The following is a 21,113-nucleotide window of genomic DNA, read 5'->3' as shown; positions in this document are numbered from 1 at the left end:
GTTCAGCATCTTAGCTGTGCAGGGCAGTGTCACTGGCCCTCATATGTGGGATCCGAACCGGGGCCCCCTGGCATCCCAAGCCAGCTCTTAACCAACGCACCACTCAGCCGGCCCAGATGTGTACATTTTTAAATATATGTAAATTATAGTTCAGTAAACAAAGATGTGATTACTATTGACCCTGAATTTAGGAACTGCTCTCATGCTGACAGTTCTCTAGCACTCAGCCACGGCACTGGGAAGGGGCCCTTGAGCAGGAGAGAGTCTCAGGATGGCAGGCGTGCAGGAGAGTCTGCACAGTGACACCTGCATGGTGTGAAAGCTCCGGACAAGCCTGTGACCACATTGCCTTTACTGATGTCCCTGTCTCTCCTAAGGGCCCTGGGCTGAGGGGGGAACAAAATACCCTGCACAGAAAACAACTAGAGAGCAATTCCTGGCAAGACCACTGGGTCTCAGGGACAAAGCCCTCATCCTGCGAAGAAGGCAGGTCTTCCCTGCTTCCCAGCATGTCTGACAGGCAGCCACTGAGTAGTGAGGTCATGGAATAGTCTCAGGCGAGGTGAGGAGGGGCTCTTTGCCCCCAGGAAGACAGCTGGCTGAGTAAACATGGAGCCACTCTATCAACTCCCTGCCGCCCTCTGTCTCTTTAATCTCTCCCAGTGTCTCTGTGACTCTTTCTGCCACACAAGACACACCCACGTGTCTATGCCTTCTTTACCAGATACCTAATACCCACCTGAGGCCCCACATAGACCCGAGCAACCCACAGGTCCCTGTGCACACAATGTTAGATGCTTCATGTCATGAACCCTCAGAGATTTTAGTTGTCTGTTTTTACTAGAAAAGCATGCCTCTTAGAAGGATGATCTCTTGGCATGGTTGGGAGGTTGAAGTACCAGAAGCCTAAGTAAAACCAGGAGACACAGGTGGGTGTCCACCCCCTGGAGCTCTCACTGGGTTCCTTATGTTCTTCTCCTCAGGAGGCCGTGTCGCATTGCCCAGAAGAAGGCCAATTGGCCCGAATCCAAAATGTTATCCAGGAGCTTCCCCCGTCCCATTATAGGTAAGAACCCTTGGCGAAAGAAATGTGTAGCCTCTCAATGTGATATAATACCACAGATGCAGGCTGACATCATAAAATGGAACAAATTCAGTGAACAGTGGCTTTCCTGGGGCATTCTGAGGTGGATGAACAGATTATCAGAGTGAGTTGTTCATGTCTGACTAAGCACATTGGTAGGAAGGGGCAGCCCGTGTCCTAGGGTACCCCTCAGAGTCCACCCTGATTCTGATCACACAGTGATACCCTCGCAGTGATACCTAGGTTCTTACCCAGATTCATAGCATAACCAAATCGATGGAAACCAAGATGGGGTTTTTTGTGTGTGTGTTTTTTTTTAAAGCTGAGCCATCCTGCAACTGGTTGGCAGCTCAGCGGCTGCTCAACTCGGGCCAGGAATCGAACTGCTGTTGCTCAGAGCTCAAACTCTTGAGCGAGCTCTTAACCAACTGAGCCACTCGGCAGGCCCTCCAAGATGGTTTTCAAACAGGATTTGACTGTAGCTCTTGAGTATTTGGCTGACTGATCACTCTGATTGCTCGTCAGTACTATCCCTTACATCATCCAATCCTTTCCTTTCATTCTCCGAATTTAGCCCCTAATCTGACCGCCTTTCCCAGTGTTCCCTAAGCCTGCCCATCTTTTACAAGGGGGCAGATTTTGATATAAGAAAGAACTTCTATCAATACAGGTGTTATTCATCCACAAAATGAGCCTCCTAACAAGGATCAAGTTACCTGTAGCTGGAAAAATTACAAAAAGAGATAAGAGCTGGTGTTAGAACTTTGTAAAGCAATACTGCCCTGAGCAAAAGGAGAAACAGGGAGCCACTAAGAACTCTCAGGCTCTGGGTGCTGGATGCCCCAGTTCTGTCTCTGGCTAGTGCTCCGAGGGCCTCAACTGTCTTCTGACAAGACCATCCCTCTTACCCACCCCTGAGCAGTATGCTGAGGGCCAAGAAAATTACTTCCATCAATCTTGACAACTTCCCGATTGGCTCCAGAATTTATGAGATAGAAATATTTAGAGTCTCTTAAATCCAAACTTAGAAATTATCTCCAGATGTCAGACTTCACACAGGCACTAAAGTTTCTAACTTTGTTTTAAAAAAAAAAAACAAAAAACGAACCATAACAGGACCTTGGAATACCTGATTCGACACCTGGCCCACATCGCCTCCTTCAGTAGCAAGACCAACATGCACGCCAGGAACCTGGCCCTGGTGTGGGCACCAAACCTCCTCAGGTAACCACCACACCCTCACCTTCTCACCACCCCTCTGGGCTCCAAGCAGCCCACTGATTCATACGACACTGGAATCTTCAAAATTGAAGCCCCTTGAAGACAAACCTGTAGCCAAGTCATCTTTTGTAGCACATATGATTTAAAGGTGATTTTAATCTCCTAAATTCTTTGCCTACTAACCTGGAAACTCTGGGTTCCAAAGGCATTTTCTCGCTACACTAGGATGTGGCTAAAGTTATGGGTCTCTGTGTTATAATATCTTGAAAAGGCCTTTCTTGTCTCTGGGGTTTATTGGCTTTTGTTGTTTTTGTTGGTCTCACAGCTGCTTATAACCTGAATCAACTGCTTCATATGATTTCATAAATGATGACCTGTCCCACAGAACAATTGGGTGGGGGTGGAAGAAAATCCTATGAAGAAAAAAATCAATTCCTGTATATTCACTAATACAGTGTTTATAGTCTTGCAATGCATAATTCCTGGTAATTGTTTTACATTTGTTCAGTGTGTTGGGCTTCATAGCCTTTGGAGAGTCCCTTTAATTGGTCTTAAATAGTTAAAATATTCTACAGATTAACAAACCATATACATTGAGGAGATAGGGCATATACAAAAGGCCCACTGGCTTCCCCTGACTGCTTCAGATTGTAGGGCTGGCTCACTTAACCAAATGTGTTCCTTCCATGATTTAGGTCCAAAGAAATCGAAGCCACTGGTTGCAATGGAGACGCAGCCTTCCTTGCTGTCCGGGTCCAGCAGGTGGTGATTGAGTTCATATTGAATCATGTGGATCAAATCTTTAACAATGGTGCACCTGGGTCTCTGGAGAACGATGGTAAAAGCTTCTTCTGGCATACATCCCACCAGCCCACCATTATTTCTTGCCTTAGTTATGGGGCCCAAGAATAAGTTAGGGTGGCCTTGGCTGTAGCTCTGAGTGTTGGCTGTGTGTGTGTGTGCTGATAACTCTGTGTGTGTCAGTGTTTGGGGATCATGCCTATATACATCTGTCTGTATGCAGCAAAAGTGTGAGGCATTTGTGGGGGTGGCTGTGGCATGCTTCTGATCAGTTGCATACCTGGCCTGTCCCGTGACTGTAGTGTGGTGAACTGGAATCCTGTTCTATTGGTTTTAGTGTGTTCTTAAACTCGTTGAGTTATTATCTAGAGGCACTGGCAACATTCCTCTCTTTATTAGATTTCATCTTTACTTTCAGTATATTTCAGAAGACCCTTCTGTCTTTATCTGGAAATCTTAAGTGAATGAGTTTATACTCATATGTATATTCTGAAAGCATTTTCTTCCCAAGCATTTCTTGAGTGCTTACTTTGCTCTGCCCTGTACCAGGCATGACTCACACAAAAATGATTGTGTGTTTGTGGGCATGTGTATGCAGAGACAAGTTAGCATTGAACACACTGTAGCCATATTGGTGAGAAAGACAGAGCTATTTCAGGCTGGATGTTATGGGATGCAAGATACTATTGGGTTGTCAGAAATACGTAGAAAAAAATACATCATGACTTTTCCGACAACTCAATATATTTCAGTCCTGTAGCTCTTATAACAGCATAATCCTAGGAGTGAATTTGGTGATGCTCTTTGAACTCATGTGAGCCTAATTTGTAAAAACCAGAAATCCAGTTCATCAAGAAGCCTGGCAACTACCATTTGTGTAAGAGTGGTTTTCAAGCATTAGCTCACATCGATACCACCTAGAGGGCATGTTAAAACACAGACTACTTGGCCTCCCCCTAGAGTTTCTGATTCAGCATGTCTGAAGTGCTACTGAGAATTTGCATTTCTGACAAGTTTTCAGGTGATGCTGCTTCTGCAGGTCAGTCCACATTTGGAGAACCAGTAGTGTATGAGAGCCATGTCTGCAAATCATTTGTGTTAGCTAATCAAAGCATTCTTTCCAGTCTAGCTAGTATATTTGGAAAAAAACAAGTATAATCATCAGAATAATCAATTGCAATTACCATCACATTTTGATTCCTGGTATAATTGTTCCCACCCATTCTGTCCTCTATGGTTTATGTCCTTCCTTTAAAAAAATTTCTTTATTGAGATAAAATTCACATACCATAAATTTCACCATTTTATCATTTTAAAGTGTATAATTCGGTGTTTTTTACTGTATGTATTCAGAGAATTGTGCAACCACCACCACTATCTGATTCCAGAACATTATCATCACTCCGAAAAGAAACCCCATGCCCATTAAGCAGTCATACCACATGTTCCCCTCCCCCTAGGCCCTGGCAACCACTAGTCTACTTTCTGTTTTTATGGATTTACCTTTTTTGGACATTTCATATAAACGAAATCATACAATACATGGCCTTTTGTGACTGACTTCTTTCACTTATGGTATGTTCTCAAGGTTCATCCATATTGTCACATGTATCAGTATTTCATTCTTTTTATGACTGAATAATCTATTGTATGAATACACCATATTTTGTTTATCAACCAGTCATCAGTTAATGGACATTTGGATTGTTTCTATTTTTTGGTTATTGTGAGAATGCTGCTATGAACATTCATGTACAAATTTTTGTATGAACATATGCTTTCAATTCTCTTGGTTATATACCTAGGAGTGGCTGACATTTATTTTATCTTTATTTTAACTCCCCATTATAGATATATTATTAATTGTAAGCTATATAAATTTTTTTTGAAAGTAAATAAGAAGTAATATACATTCATTCATTCATCCTTTTGAGTCAACCAATAATTTATTGGCAACTTATTCTATGCCAAGAACTATTGCAAGCACTCCAATATTGCATACATCATCTCATTGACTTATCACAACAACCATCATAAAGTTGTTATCAATCTTATTTATACGTGAAGAACCAGAGAACCAGAAAAGCTTAGTAACTGCCCAACATTGAACCTACAATCTTCTACCCCATGCTCTTTCCTTGACTCTGTACTGCCTCTGTGCAGAAAAAATAGGAAAATAGGTAAATAAACAATTGTGTTTTATTTATTATTAATGACTTTTGGGAAATGTTCTTCTAGACCAGCAGTTCTCAACCTGTGGGTCGCGACCCCTTTGGGGGTCGAACGACCCTTTCACAGGGGTAGCCGGGTACTCATATGTGGGCGTATCTGCATATGGGCCTGGAGACGAATAGAGGAGTGGTGTCTCGGTTCCTAAGATCATCAAAAATATGTTTTCCGATGGTCTTAGGCGACCCTTGTGAAAGGTTGAGAACCACTGTTCTAGACACTAAATCTCATACATGACTGTTAGTGTTAAGGTTGTTCCTAATTCTAACCTGGAAATGCCTGCCTTTTTTTTTTTTTTTTTTTTTTTTTAAGCTGAGCCATCCTGCCATCTGTTGGCAGCTCAGCAGTAGCTCAGCTCGGGCCGGGACTCAAACCGCTGTTGCTCAGAGCTCGCACCCAATGCCTTCCTTTTTATAACCATTGCCTTAATCATCTTTTGTCCTGCATATTGAAATCCAATTTACGCTTAAGCCTTTAACTCTTGATTGCCTCCAATACTTATTATTTAATGCATTTCACTTAAATGTTCTTGTTATAAATTTGCATTGAGTTTGGTAAGGTATCATCAGGGTTTGGTAAGATCAGGGTTTCTCAGCCTTGGCACTGTTGACATTTAGTGCTGGCTAGTTCTTGTTGTGGGGCAGTGTCCTGTGCATTGTAGAGATCCTTGGCCTCTACCCACTCGTGCCAGTAGCACTTTCACATATACTTGTGACAACCAAAAATATCTTCGGACATTGCCAAATATCCCTGGCTGGAGGGAGGAGATGCAAAATTGCCCCAAGGTGAGAACCACTGACTTGAAGGAAAGAGATAACCCTGGACACCAGTGAGCTCTCATTATCACTTCTAGTTCTAAAAAAAAAAAAAACTATAGAAGGAAAGGATTAGCTTGAATAAACTAGAAGATGACTGGGTAGTATGTAAATAGCTTCTTATCTTTTAGAGGATAGTATGGGCTATAAAATGTCTTTTTACTGCAGAGATATAAGCCCCGGTGATCTAGGGAAAGTACATGCTCCAACCTTAAATTGTTTTGGAGCTTCCGTTCTCCAGCTGCGGAGAGAAGGGGGCAATCTCCTGCCTTACCCTGGCTGAGTGAGGCCACCTCTGTGGCTGGACATACATTCCCACCTGGCCAAAGCACTAGGCAGTTTGCAGGGTTAAAGACCCACTGGTGGTTACTACGGCCCACAGCAAGTGCTCAATAAATATTTGTCATATGAATGAATGAATGAATGAATGAATGAATGAATGGTCCCTCTGTGAAAAGTATAGTAAGTGCAGTTTACCTCCTGAAGCCTCTGTGTGCCCTTTGGCTAGTCTGGCCAGGAGGGTTGTCTGTGTCCTGTGTGTAGACTCTGCCCCAGACCCCACCATGCCCAAATGGAGTCCCTTGTCAGGAATGGAGGACGTTCTGTATGGGGAACTTGGCTGGATCCGTGCACAGGCCTCCTCCCAGGAGTCTATGAGCGCTTCTCTCCTCTCTACAGAAAACCGGCCCATCATGAAAAGCCTGACCTTGCCAGCCCTCTCCCTGCCCATGAAGTTGGTGAGTCTGGAGGAAGCTCAGGCCCGGAGCCTGGCTACTAATCATCCTGCTCGGAAGGAAAGGAGGGAGAATAGCCTGCCTGAGATTGTCCCTCCCATGGGCACCCTCTTCCACACTGTCCTTGAGTTACCAGACAACAAGTAAGTGGCATTCTTTGAAATTCTGGCAGATGTTTGGGTGGAGAAGGAGAGAGGAGTGAGTAACCTAGTCTCAGGGCCATGATGGCAGCATCGGTTGGGGGTGCAGTCTAGGTTGGGATATAAGGAAACATTCCAGAAGAGAAAGGATCTGTCTCTACCACTCTCTCACCAGTGGCTGATGCCTTCACTCACTGCCCTAGAGTTATCAAGACCCCGATCTCCCACCAGACGTCCCTAATACCAGGATGGGGGTGGATCTCATAGGTGTAAAGAATCATAACTCAAATCCCTTACTCCTTACTCCTTAGACAAAACAGGCTTTGACATTTTCAAAAGGCAGTTTGCTAAAGAGAAAAACTTGACTCCCTCCTCCCATCTTCCATGGAACGTTACAAAAGGCATAGAGATGAATGGCGGACAAGTTGACAAAATAGTGCCACCCTAGACTGGGGGCTCTGGGCATGCAGCACTTGGAGATGCCATCTCTGGCTTCCCTTCCTCCTCTCATACCTGTCAGAGCTGTCCCTCCCCTCCAAAAACACACCAAACATCATTTTTATTCATAGGATCTTTCTGTCCTCATTTCTCCCTCTCATTTCCTCTCTCCACACATCCCTCTGCCCATCAGCCTCATACCCCACTATGAAAAGGAGGCAGCAATTGAAGCAGGAGTCCTAAGTTCTAGGCAGACAGTAGGTGGAGGGGCTGAAAGGCAATCATTTCTTTGGAGAGTGTCATCCTCACCGTTTGGTCAGTGCAAAGAGGTATGAAAACAGACACCGCATACGTCATTGGTGTCCTCCCCAAGATGTTTCCCTTTGAGGAGGGAGAAAGAGCACTGCCACATTGCACAGCTGTGGTGGGAGGCGGGGGTGGGGTCGTATCTGTCACACTGCATGTTATGGAATGGCAAACCTGGAACTCACCTGGAAAGAAAGCCCCCATTTCCTAGAGTGCATGGATGATGCTCTCTAGAGACTGAGTCCCTCTGCCTCTCCTACCAAATCCCTGGAGAATAAGACCTGGGTGGAAACCCAGGGATTTGGGAGAAGAGTACCTCAGAAGGACCATCAAGTGCATTTTTCCTGTGCCGTCAACCACACCTGGGCTGCACCACACCCCAGTTTATGCCATCCTGTCAAATCCACCTCACAGCCAGATCCAAAGAAACCACCCAGCACTGCAGGTCTAGCTCTGATTGATTGTAAAGACATGTTGGGCTTGAGATCTGGGTGCTATATGAGGCTTCTGTGGAGAAAAAGTTCTTTGTGGAAACCATAAGTTGCAGGGTTTCATCCTGGAACTTGATGACGCCTGAGGGCTAGGCCTAGCCACAACAGGGTAAGGCCTCTGTGGTGACCCCTGGTGGTGACCCCTTGTGGCGCCAGGCTCCCCAGATCAGTCCAGCCCTCCCCTTTCCCTGCCTCCTACTGAAGCAGCCTGGTGCCAGGCATCAGGGAAATGAGAGACACACTGACTACCCTGGGCATTTCTCTGCAGTGTCCGCTGACCACAACCAGCAGCCTTCAGTTCTCCCAGGCCAGACTTTTTTTCAAGTCGCTTTCTCCTACACACCCTCTTTGCAGTCCATAAAAATCTCCACTAGCCCTTTCCTCATCTGTGGATGTGACAGCAGTGTGGCCCACAGTGCAGGGAGCATCACAGGACTGAGGTCTAGTGTTTCCTCCTGTAAAAAAATAGGTACCTCTGAAAACCCAGGGCTGAAGTGCTTACCAGAATTCCCAGAACTGTGTGGTTGCTCGTGACCTCTGAGTCTCCCACTGAGCCCTGCCTCTGTTTGCCCCACCCCTGCCTTTGCTTCTTCCTTTGGGGAATGTGGTTCTTTGTTCTGACTCATCATGAAAGCTGAGCTTGATCCTCTCGGGCATCCCTAGACAGGGCGAGAGTCAGGCTCAACTTGGATTTTAGAGAGGAATTTCCTGAAATGCCAGAGCCATACATAACTAGAACATGAGTGGGATATTCCTTCTCGATTTAAAAGTCCTATTGAAATGACGAGTTACCAAACTAACCCTGTATGGCTTGGCTCTTTTAGAAGAAAGCTCTCCAGTAAATCAAAGAAGTGGAAATCAATATTTAATCTGGGACGTTCTGGATCAGACTCCAAATCAAAGCTGAGTAGAAATGGGAGTGTGTTTGTGAGAGGACAGAGGCTCTCAGGTAAGCATCAACAACAGTTATGTTCATGAGATATTTTTTTCTCTAATTCTACTTTTTAAGTCTTTGGTTTGATCACGTAAAACTCACTAGCCCTAAAAGAGATTAACTAGTGAGTCTTTCTGGTTTTTTTGGATAATTTTAAACTCACAAAAAAAGTTGAAAAAATACAAGTGGTACACAGAGAACTTGTATACTCTGTACACAGCCTTCCCAAATTTTAACATACTCTATAATCGTAATACAATAATCAAAGCCAGAAAATTCATGTCAGTATAATACTATTAAATAAATTACAGACTTTATTCATATTTGGCCAACTGTCCCACTAATGTCCTATTTCTGGTCCAGGATCCAGTACAGGAACCCACATGGCATTTCTTTGTCATGCCTCCTTCATCTCCTCCAACCTAGGACAGTTTGTCCATCTTTCTGACCACTTATTTTGTAGACTATACCTCAGTTTGGGTTTGTCTGATGTTTTCTCATAATTAGGTTCAGGTTATGGATATTGTGCCTGTCTTAGGGTGTCATATCAGGAGGCAGGTGATGTCAATATCTTATGGCTGGTGATGTCAACGTTGATCACTTGGTTAAAGTGCATTCCCTGTGAAAGTTTTTCCTGTTAAAGTTTTGTCCCTGTAAAGTTACTATTTTTTCCTTTGCTATTAAAAAGTCTCTGGTGGGAGATATTTTGAGACTATGCAAATACCGTTTCTTGTCATCCTTTTTTATCCATGAATTTTAGCATCCATCACATGGCTCCTGCCTGCAACAGTTATTACTGTGGTGTTTGCCAAAGGGTCATTTTCTGTTTCCATTATTCCTTCTACATCATTAACTGAACTCTACTATAAGGAAGATCTGTCTCTTCTCCCCTAGAGTCAGAGTCATGATTTTTAAATAGAGATGCTGCCCCATGAAAATTATATCTTAGTAGTGAATAGGAATTGACGCAGGAAGGAACTGAGGGACCCACCTTACAATGGGGAATATAAGCAATCCAGATGAATAATGGGTCAGAAAGGGAAGACCAAATAAACCTGCCACAGTGACCGTTAGTATTATAGATTGAAGGTATGATTTTTAAAAAAAGAGGACAATTGGGGCTGGCCGAGTGGCTCAGTTGGTTAAGAATTGGCTTAAGAGCACGAGCTCTGAGCAACAGGGCCGCCGGTTCGATTCCCATATGGGCCAGTGACACTGCGTCTGAGCTGAGCTGTTTCTGAACTGCCAACAGGTGGCAGGATGGCTCAGCTGGTGTAACAACAAGATTGCCTGTTGGATGGTGGGCTATGCCTACCCGCAACTAAGACTGAACTTGGCACCTTAAGCTGAGCTGCCACTCGGATGGCTCAGTGGATAGAGCATGTGCTCTTAACAACAAGGCTGCTGGTTCGACTCCTGCATGGAATGGTGGCTATGCCCACCTGCAACTAAGATTGAACACAGCACCTTGAGCTTAGAGGCCACGAGCTGCCGATGGGAAGCCAGATGGCGACTGGCGCCCTCCACAATGAAGATTGAAGAACAACAACTTGGCTGGTCCCCTCCCCCAATTCCCCAATAAAATCTTAAAAAAAAAAAGAAAGAGGACAATTGTTATAAAAACAAGTTATAAAAGGTAACTGTACAAATGCATTGAGCAAAGCTTGACTAGATCCTAGTTTGAAAAAAAAAAAAGCCACAAAAGATAATTTCGGGGATGAATACATTGGGTATTAGAATTGTAAATTTTCATAGTGTGCTAATGGTCCTTAGGAGCCATATGCTGAAGTTGAAGCATTTAAGGATAAATTGTCACAATATTGAAACTCACTTTCAAATGACCCTGCAAAATATAGGTAAGTAGGTAGCTAATGCAAACATACGGCAAAATGTCAGCATTTGATACCAACCAGGTCTTCAACTTTTCTGAATGTTTGAAATTTTTAATAATAAAGATTTTGGGGGGAAAATTAATGTCTGTAGGAAAAATGAGAGAATATTTTTAAGGACTTTCCTTGAGCCCAGTCATAATTGTATGCCAACAATCGTAAAGCTCAGAAAACTTCACGTTTTCCTATTAGAGTAATGTGGGATGACACAGGGAATAGCCATTACAGTGATTTAGGTTGCAAATAATAGCAGATCCAACTCAATTGGCTTACACAACGAGGGAATTTATAGGGACACCCAGATGTAGGGAAGGCTTCAGGGTGGCTCTGTCGTTATCTCCATGTTTTCCTCAGCTGTGCCCTCCCCTGGGCATCGGCTTCATTCCCACACTGGCTTCCTTTGCTGTGACAAAGTGGCTGTAGTGGTTCTAGGCTTTACCTTGGACTATCACCGTGTGCAGACGGAGAAAGAACGTCATTTATGGTAGCTTGTTCCGAAGAGCAGATACACTTTTTTCCCAGAAGCCCCTATCACGCCCCGCCTTCCACATCTCAGTTGTCTTCATTGAGTCACATGGATCAGTCCCTGTGGCCAAGGGAGTGCCCTGTGCTGGTTGGCGTGGGCCTGTGTTCCTAAACCAATCACTGGCATGAGGAATGGGCTCATAGTCAAATGCACCCAAGAAGTACACGGGCTCTGTGAGAAGCGGGAAGGGAAATGGATTCTGGGTAGGTATTTACCATATGCATTAATAGGAAAATGTCTTTCACAAAATGGAAAGATAGCCCAGGTGAAGAGAGCAGGTTGCCACAGGTATGGTAGATCAGATACAAATCAGAAATTAGGATTCTCAAAGGAAAATCTGAGGGGAGGGAGTACCTGGCAAGAAACTCCTGATCTAATAAGAGATTTATACTCAATCGATGTGGTGACGTTAAAAAAAAAAAAAGATTTACTCAAGCACATCAAAGAGAATTTCAGTTACAGAATCAGTGATATGATGAAAGAGATTCACCAAGTAACAAAAAGTCAGAAACTATAGAACAAAACAATCAAGCAAAAATAAAATAAATGATTTGCCTTGATCTTGACTTAGGAAGATGTCTACCCCCATGTGGTTTTCAAAAGGAAGAAGTCCAAGGTCCTGGATCAAATGGTGGTAAACTCACCAAGCATGCAGCATATCCCTGGCCAGGGCTGCTTCTCAGCATGGCTGCAACTCAAAGTGGCCCCCAGGCTGGTTCACACCCACAGCAGCTCTGCTTCAGGAGGTCTGTGCTGAAGTCAAAGTGCTGGTCATTTTTAAAAAGCTGGCCAGGTTATTCTGATATGCAGCCAGGGTTGAAAACTACTGGTCTGATATCTCATGAGCAAACTAATCAGAGATAGATTAGCAAACTGATTGAATTTTGATGGAATGCAGGAGTGAACTTAAAGAACCTTCAGTGTCAATAGAAATGACCTTGACTGTTGCCTGAGTGGCCACTTTTCACCAGAAGAGGATTGCCAGAACCTTAGAAACTAAAGGCCGGGGTGGGGGTCGGGAGTTTATGGTCCTAATCCACCAGCATGGTTTCTAGAAGTGGCACAGGGACTTGCTATTTGTTGGAATATGTGTGTGAAAAAAGGATCAGTGGATTAATGTATTTGAACAATTTTTAAATTATTTTTAAATTCCATAACTAAGGAAATTTTTTAAAACAGACTTACTGTGGTAGCATTGGGGACCACTTTTTGAGGAGGGGCTGCAGGTAAAGGGGTGTTGACCCATATCTAGACAATAGAACTCAAATAAGAAATAAAAGATAAGAAAAACTAAATGAAGATGCATAAATTCTGGAGTCTCCTAGACACTGGTGCATTGAAATTTGTATATTATCAAACAGAAAGATTCCAGGAAACCCTTTGAGCAGGAAAATCCCAAAGCCATAGGGATAGTTTAAGAGAGGGGACTCAAGAACCCAAAGACTGCCAGAAAACTGGCGGATGCACCCCCGCGAGACCAAGGTCTCAGACAGAAAAATATAATCTAAATATAGTCATGGGCCAAGCGTCCCTGAGTGGTTAGCTACTATCCAGAACAGGGGCCAGGGAATCCTTGGGGACTGTTCCCAAAGGCAGCTGCTGTGGTCACCAAGGCCACACGGAGCGGCACCATGAAAAAGAGAGTCCAACACGGAAGGTGAACACTGATGGTGCTGCAGACAGAACTGTCGCTCACCCTCTATGACACTCAGGGTCACGTGGTCATTGCCTCTAAACACTGACACGGGAAACCCAAAGGAATTCCAGTAGTCCTGGAAAACAAAGGGAAAAGCTTGATTTAGAATACATGAATGGAAAGGATGCTGGCCAGGCAGTTAGGCTAATAAGTCAGTTTATAAACTTGTAGAAATAGCAGATCTTCAAAGGATAAGAATTCTGGCTTACTACTGCATGTAAGGAGGTCGAAGGCAATCTTGCCATCCTCAGGGTTTGAGCAAAGATGGCCGTGTCTTCCCACAGCACAGTGGGCCCCAGGAAGAGAGAAGCCCCAAGCCAGGGAGGCCAAGGGACCAATTCAGAGCCTCCCAGATGGAGCAGGGCTTGGTGCAAGGAGGAATGAGGGGGGAACTTTAAAAGAGTGACACAACAATGTGGGTGAGGGCCAACTCTGAGTACTTCAAGAACTGTCTCCTGGGTTTTCCTTTGTTGCTGAGCCCTGGTCTATCCTGAATAATAACAACTATAATAATACTCGTAACTAACTCTTTATTGAGCGTTTACCCTATCCTAGGTTAGTGCAACCTACTTATTTTATATGCATTACTTATCTAATCCTCACAACAGCTCATTTTTTACTCATTTTTACATGTGAGAAAACTAAAGGTTAGGAAAGGTACGCTGCTTATCCAAGGTCACAAGACCCAAATGTGGCAGAGTTCAGATTCAAAGCCAGATCTGTCTGAATCCAGAGTTGCCTGAAAGCCTCGAGTTCTGGGGCTCCCACATAGCGTCCACACTGCCCTTTTGTGCCTCCTAGCAAGCTTGACCCAGAAGGACCTACCTTCCAGCTAATTCAGCTCCATGAAAAGAGATGGTATGTGTGAAAGTGCCTAATCCTGTGCCTGGGATAATTTTTTACTTATTTAAGCCACACTCTTCCAAAACACCTGCTTAGGTGGTGGTTTACAGAGATGCATGGAGTCCACCAGGCACATAGCACGTGCTCAAAAAAGGTTTGTTTGGTTGGTATCTGCTCCAGAGTAAGGTTGGTGGGTGAGATCATTGCAGGAGCAGCCAGGCTGCAGACCTCCAGGAGCAGAGCTGCACATGAGAGAGAGGTGACTCCAGTTCCGCTGGGCCCTCTCACCTGTTGTACCAAATTCCTGGGTGCTGAGAGAGAATGGCTGCAGCCACAAATCCTATTCTCCAGCCTGCCAAACAGGAGGGGTTGCCTGGAGCCTCGTAGATTCTACCCCATAGATGAATCCTTTGAATCTTTTTTGTACAATAAAGTTGGGTTCAGGACTCCTCATTTCCAACAGCTAGTATTTGACAAAATTGTAATTTATCTGCAAAATGTTAATAAAACTTTGATCTACTGATGCCCTATTTTTATAAGGTCAGTCCCTTAAGAAAGTAGGAATATCTAGGGCGGAGTGGAGGAATGTTTCCCAAGGGGGAAAATTAAAAATACTTGAAAAACTTTCCTAAAGAAAATTTTCTTGTGTACTGACAGCATGAATGACCTATTGTTTTGAATGCTTCCTCTTACGATGCATGTTCAACAAGGATATATATATATATATATTTTATTTTTTTTTTGTCTTTAGTGGAAAAAGCTACTATCCGACCAGCTAAAAGCATGGACTCGCTGTGCTCAGTGCCTGTGGAAGGTGAGATTTTACAGTTGTGTTTGGAACTGGGGATTACAGCTGGGAAACTTGAGGTCCCACACCAGACTTGCCGTCATAAGCCTGCTCATCCCCAGTCCTGATCATGTACAATTCCCCAGTCCCAAGTCCCTCCCTGTCCCTTACTGAACTCAAGGGGTTCACATAGCCCTGGTACGAACCTCCACTACTCACTGCAGGGCGAGGCCTAAAGGGCTACCCTCTTTCTCCAGCCTTCCTCTAACCACACATGGAGACAACTACTACTTTATGTCACACCTGAACCAGGTAAAAGGGCAACACCTGAAAACTGAGGCAGAAGAGGCATAAAGAGTCAAGCCCTGATTTATAACTCAGAATGTTGTGCCTAGATGCTTATGTATCTTGAATTTGCATGTTTCCATAGGCATTAGCTTCATCATACTTGTCAAGTCATGATTTTGAGTTGGTAGATTCATTCATTCATTCATCCATCCATCCATCCATCCATCTATCCATCCATCAATAAACATCCATGGGCACCAGCCCAGCATGTAGCTGGTTATCCTCTGTTGGAGTAGATGTGCGTACAGTTGCTTGCAGGGTACCACCTATCATTGAAGCAACACCTCACCATGTTGGTTCTTAAAGCTGTAGCCTTCAGGGCTGACTGGCCGATAACCCTGTTTCTGCTAAGCAGCCCACCCCACTGTTACATGCTATAAGGCACAGCAGCAGCCTAAACTCCCTGTATTTACCCCATGACTTTCCAACCTCTTTAATACAAAACATCTTGCTCTTTGATAAATGAAGCAACCTGAAATAATACAGAAAATCTTGAGAACAACTTTTAAAAACAATTCTAAACTTGTAAAATACTCAGTGAACTCGTTTTTAAGCTGACTCAATACTTTTTAGCAGTGTCTTGCCTTTATAGTCATCCATTTGCTTTAATTTTGAAACCTCTTGAGGCAGCTCTTGCCCAGTTTTACAGAATTTAATATTTCAAAATCTAGGTCACCACTTCCATGGGTGTTGGGCAGGCTATCTAACCTCGGGAGTGTCAGTTTCCTTGTGTGTTAAAGGAGATAATTATCTTTTCCTTACAGAGTGGTCATGAGGATTTTAAACCTAATGGTACATAAGCTGCCCAGCAGAGCGCTTAGTACCTAGTTGAGAATGATTTTCCAGATCCCGGGCAATTCCCTTGTCATCTCCCAGCTTATTTATTTCCCATACAGATTTTTCTCTTCTTTGCCTTCACTTCTAAGTCAGTCAAGAACTGGCTCCTCACAACTGGGCTTTCTAAGAGCATTAATTTACATTTCTAGTTTCTCATCCTCTGAATCAGCAGGAGGAAGCCTGGGAAAACGGAGCAAGGTCTAGCCAGAGCAGCATTTGTTTTCTTGCCTGGAAATCAAACCCCTGTTTGGGTCTATCTGCCAGAGGAGGCTTAAATCAATACGTTTTAAAGTAAAATAAGATTCTGTTATTTTGCCCTTTTTGTCTTCTCCTTCACTTTGAGCAAACATCATTCTGCCATCTCCCATCCGTCTTTTTATTTTTTTCATGATCTACATTTAATGCTTGGTGGATGACTGCTCTACTTCGCAATCTTAGCAGTGGCCTACTTTTGGAAACTGCTCTACCTGGAAAATTTAAAACGGGCGCATATGACCCAACAGCAAAAGGTCCTATCCAGGAGCATCATAACAAAAGTCTGTGCACATGAAAAGAGGCTTCCTCTTGTCAACCAAATGTTACATACCTGTCATTATTAGGACAGTTGTGCCCGTATCAGAATGCTCTGCCTTTCCACTACTCAAATGTCATGTGCCTTCCCTTACTGGAAGCCTGTGCAGTTGTGTATGTGCCCAGGCTGCTGACTCTGTGCTTGTTTGCTTTTTCACTAGGGAAAGAAACCAAAGGAAATTTCAACCGAACAGTCACCACTGGTGGATTTTTCATTCCAGCAGCGAAAATGCATGCAACCAGCACTGGCAGCTCATGTGACCTCAGCAAGCAGGAGGGCGAATGGGGCCAGGAGGGGATGCTGGCAGGGGCTGAGGGGGGCTTTGACCTGAGCAGTGACCGAAGCCAACTCCAGGGCGCTCAGGCCCGGCCCCCACCTGAGCAGCTGAAGGTGTTCCGGCCCATCGAGGACCCTGAGAGCGAGCAAACAGCCCCGAAGATGCTGGGCATGTTCTACACTTCGAACGACAGCCCCAGCAAATCTGTCTTCACCAGCAGCCTCTTCCAGATGGAGCCCTCGCCCCGTCACCAGCGCAAGGCCCTGAACATCTCTGAGCCATTTGCAGTGTCTGTGCCACTCCGTGTGTCAGCTGTCATCAGCACCAACAGCACCCCATGCAGAACACCCCCAAAGGAGCTGCAGTCTCTTTCCAGCCTAGAAGAGTTTTCTTTCCAGGGGTCAGACAGTGGAGGTTGGCCTGAAGAAGAGAAGCCACTGGGAGCTGAGACTTCTATAGGTAAAGCAAGTGAGAGAGGCTCTCTTGCCATTGCAAGAGATTAAAACCCAGACCTAAACTTGCTTAAACAGAGTTTACAGGACAATATAGTGAAGTGGTGAAAACTGTGAGCTCTGAGCCAGACTGCCTGTCAAGAAGCTGTCAATCATAATCAGAATACATCTTTGTAGCTTGGTGTAAATAACAGATTTCTGTGACCTTAGGCAACAAGCTTGACTTCTCAGGGTCTGAATTTACTTATGTGTGAAGTGAAAGATGGGGTTAAGCAGGGTTTCTCAACCTCGGCACTATTGACGTTTGGGGCTGGGCAATTCTTTGTTGCGGAGGACTTTCCTGTACTTATGTAGGATATTAGCAGCATCCCTGGCTTCTGCCCACTAGAACCACTCTACTCACCCACTTGTAACAACCAAAAATGTCTCCAGACATTGCCAAATGTCCCCTGGGGAGGGAAGGAGCAAAATGGTCTTCAGTTGAGAACCACTGGACTAGATGATCTTCAAGGTCCCTCCCACTCTGGTAGTCTGTTACTCTGGGATCTGAGGACAGGACATTACTGGCAGGAAAGGGTAAAGAATGTAAGGGAGCATTGAGCTGGGAGAATTCCCTCCATCCATGGGAAGCAGTGACTAGTCCAGCACAGTGACTGTGCTGGGAACACCTTCTCTTAAAATAAAAGTCTCCTTCAACTGATAATGCTCATCCTCATTGCAGCTTCTGTACCTAAGAAGACGCCTCTCGAGGATGCCAAGGCAGGACCTGAAACAGCGAGGACAGTGGAATGCAACAAAGGCCTTTCCCTGGAGCCAGCAGCCCAAGTGGAGGAAAAGAAAACCTCGGAAATCTCCCTAAGCAATCAACATTCAAGTGAATTGGAGAAGAGGCCAGATGCAAAGAAGGTGGTGGAGGAGGGTGGAGAGGCTAGCCAGATGGAGTCCAGTGGTCTGCAGGAGAGCCCCAGGACCAGAGCTGAAGCCGTACTTCTCCCTGAGATGGTAAGGTGGATCCACTCTCCGGTCCAGCCAGTAGAGTCCTCTCTTTCCCAAGGGCTCTTGGTATAGCTTCAATAGATTTTTTTTTTTTAAGAACCAGTTTCTGCCAAAGTGATTTTAGGAGACAACCTTCTAATCAGGTCTGGAATTTTTTTTTTTCCTGAGGTCCTATGATGATGGGAAGTAACCATCCAGCTCAGATTCCCTAGGACAGACTCAACTCTAAATATCTCTGACCTGAAGTCACCATAAACCAGTAATATGTCCTTAGAATATAATGACATTCTACCCTGGAAGCAGCACAAAATCTGCTTATCATATCCTGGTCCCAAATAGGATGACCAATTCATAGAGCCAGCTCTCTTTTTACAGGCATCCTAGATGGATAGTTGTCTATGTTTGTTTGTAAAATCTTCTGTAAGATTTCCAGAATCCATTCCTTCCTCCTGTGGCATCTAGAGAAGTTAAAACATGATGCCAGAGTTTACTAAACTTCTTCCACTTTTTAGAGGTAGAATTTTCCAAGGTGTTTCGGGATGTCCTTGCATAAGGTGAAGGTGTGAGGAGGTTTTCCAGAGACATCCATGGAGGAGTCCTGCATTTGGGAGGCAGCTCTGTGACCTGGAGGAGTGTGCCAAAGAGAGAAAGAAAGCTCTTTCTTTTTAACTTGTTTCCAGGACATGCATGAAAGGCCCATGTGCTGGGAGTTAGGGCAGTGCAGGGGTACCTAATGGCCTTAGGAGGCTGACTAAGAGTTCCTGTAATACATATTTGCATTTGCAGAAGGAGAAGGATACTGAGATTATTGTAGGAATTTAATTCAAGAGGGATCAAGTATGAATGGCATCGCTTTAAGAAATGGATAGTAGGGCCGGCCGAGTGGCGCGATGGTTAAGAACTGGCTTGGGACACCAGAGGGCCCGGTTCGGATCCCACATATGAGGGCCAGTGACACTGCCCTCTACAACTAAGATGCTGAACAACAGCTCAACGTGGAGCTGGGCTGCCGTGAGTCGCCCACCACGGTAGGCTGCAGCCCCTGTGGCAGTGGGTTGCCATGGGCTACCGTGTGTAGCCAGCAGCCAGCGTGAGCAGCCAGCAGCCACAGTGAGCGGCCGTCCAGAAGCCAGCAACTGGTCTGCCTCACCCGGGAAGAGCGCAATGATGGTGCCAACTTGGGCCAGTGAAGCAACGTCCTCCACAACTAGACTGAAGAACAAAACGACAGCAACTTGTCTGTTTCCCTTCCCCCAATTCCCTAATAAAAATCTTAAAAAAAAAAAAAAGAAATGGATAGTTAGTGTTAGAAGGAGAACTAGGTTGGGTTCATGGGAACAAGTAAAGGTATCAGTTCACTCATTCATTAAGAAACGTGTATTAAATACCTACTTTGTGCCAGGCACTCTGCTGAGCACTGGAATCACTGCAGTGTACAACAAGGTCACCGTCCCTTTTTTATGGAGCTGACAGCTTAGTAGGTGAAAGATCACTAAACAAGTAATTTTTATTATTTATTTATTTATTTATTTATTTATTTATATTTTTAAAGATTTTATTCGGGAATTGGGGGAGGGGAACAGTGCTGGGGAATTGGGGGAGGGGAACAGACAAGTTGCTGTCCTTTTGTTCTTCTGTCTAGTTGTGGAGGACGTCGCCTCACTGGCCCATGTTGGTACTACCATTGCACTTTTCCCAGGTGAGACAGTTGCTTGTCAGCCATTGGACGGGTGCTCATGGCAGCCCACAGCAGCTCATAAAAGCTCACGCCCACTGCCTGCCAGCCCCACTACAGCCTACCCCATCAGCAGCGACTCACGGCAACCCTGCTCCAGGTCGAGCTATTGTTCACCATCTTAGCTGTAGAGGGTGCAGCGTCACTGATCCTCATGTAGGATCTGAACCGGGGCCCTGCTCCTCATAGCTGGCATCCCAAGCCAACTCCTAACTAACACGCCACTTGGCTGGCCCAAAACAAGTAATTTTTAGAATTATGTGGAAGTATGGAATTTTGTGTAACAGGAGGACCCAACCTAGTCAGAGGGAGAAGGGAGAGAGAAAGGGTCAGGGAAGTCTTCTCTGAAGAATAGATATTTAGATTGAGAATTAAGATAGAAGGATTGAGAATTAAGCTAGAAGAAAAGGGTAGGGGGCAGAATAGAAAGGGAGACTTCCAGGAAGAAAGAGTAAGGTGTGCCATGAATCTGAAGTGGGAAAGAGCACACGAAATTTAAGGAATGGGAACAAGGCTGGATAATGGGAATGTGGGCCAGAGGAAGTGAGGCTCGGGAAAGCAAAGGCCATGGCAGGCTGGGCAGCTTGAAAGGAATTTGGGAATTAACCTAAGGGCAATGGAACATTTTCTGATTTGTTTAGAATGTTATCTCATAAAGGTCACTTTATTCTGTGAGGAGAATGGCTAGGAGAAGAGCAAGAGAGGAGGCAGGGATGTCAGTTAGGAGGCTAGTGTGTGCAGACCAAGTTAGAAAAGATGGTGGCTTGGACTAGGGTGGGGCATGGGGTCTAGAAATGAAAGGCTTTAAGAGCTATTTAGAAGGTAGACTGAACAGGACTTGGTGAAGGATTGCATAAGGAGTAATGAGGAAGAAAGAGTTTGGGACACCTCATAGGTTTCTTATCGGAGCAAAAAGATGCACTATGCTTCAGTTACTGAGATGGCAGAGAGTGGGATGGAGGG

At 44.8% G+C, this 21,113-nt stretch overlaps 1 protein-coding gene across 3 annotated transcripts in view; it reads left to right on the top strand.

The window, feature by feature from the left end:
- Window positions 1-21,113, top strand: part of ARHGAP31 (Rho GTPase activating protein 31) — a 118,597-nt gene that overhangs the window by 90,690 nt on the left and 6,794 nt on the right. Inside the window, exons 4-11 of one of the 3 annotated variants that reach the window (XM_019653218.1) lie at window positions 984-1,066; window positions 2,201-2,308; window positions 3,001-3,143; window positions 6,829-7,027; window positions 9,084-9,208; window positions 14,899-14,961; window positions 16,851-17,426; window positions 18,141-18,421. In XM_019653218.1, coding sequence (XP_019508763.1) covers window positions 984-1,066; window positions 2,201-2,308; window positions 3,001-3,143; window positions 6,829-7,027; window positions 9,084-9,208; window positions 14,899-14,961; window positions 16,851-17,426; window positions 18,141-18,421 — 1,578 coding nt within the window. The remainder of the gene's footprint in view (window positions 1-983; window positions 1,067-2,200; window positions 2,309-3,000; window positions 3,144-6,828; window positions 7,028-9,083; window positions 9,209-14,898; window positions 14,962-16,850; window positions 17,427-18,140; window positions 18,422-21,113) is intronic. The other 2 variants (XM_019653223.1, XM_019653228.1) reach the window with 2 other exon arrangements.

Source organism: Hipposideros armiger, unplaced genomic scaffold, assembly GCF_001890085.2.
Source record: "Hipposideros armiger isolate ML-2016 unplaced genomic scaffold, ASM189008v1 scaffold_8, whole genome shotgun sequence".
Lineage (NCBI taxonomy): Eukaryota > Metazoa > Chordata > Mammalia > Chiroptera > Hipposideridae > Hipposideros > Hipposideros armiger.
This window is presented reverse-complemented; position numbering and strand designations above follow the sequence as displayed.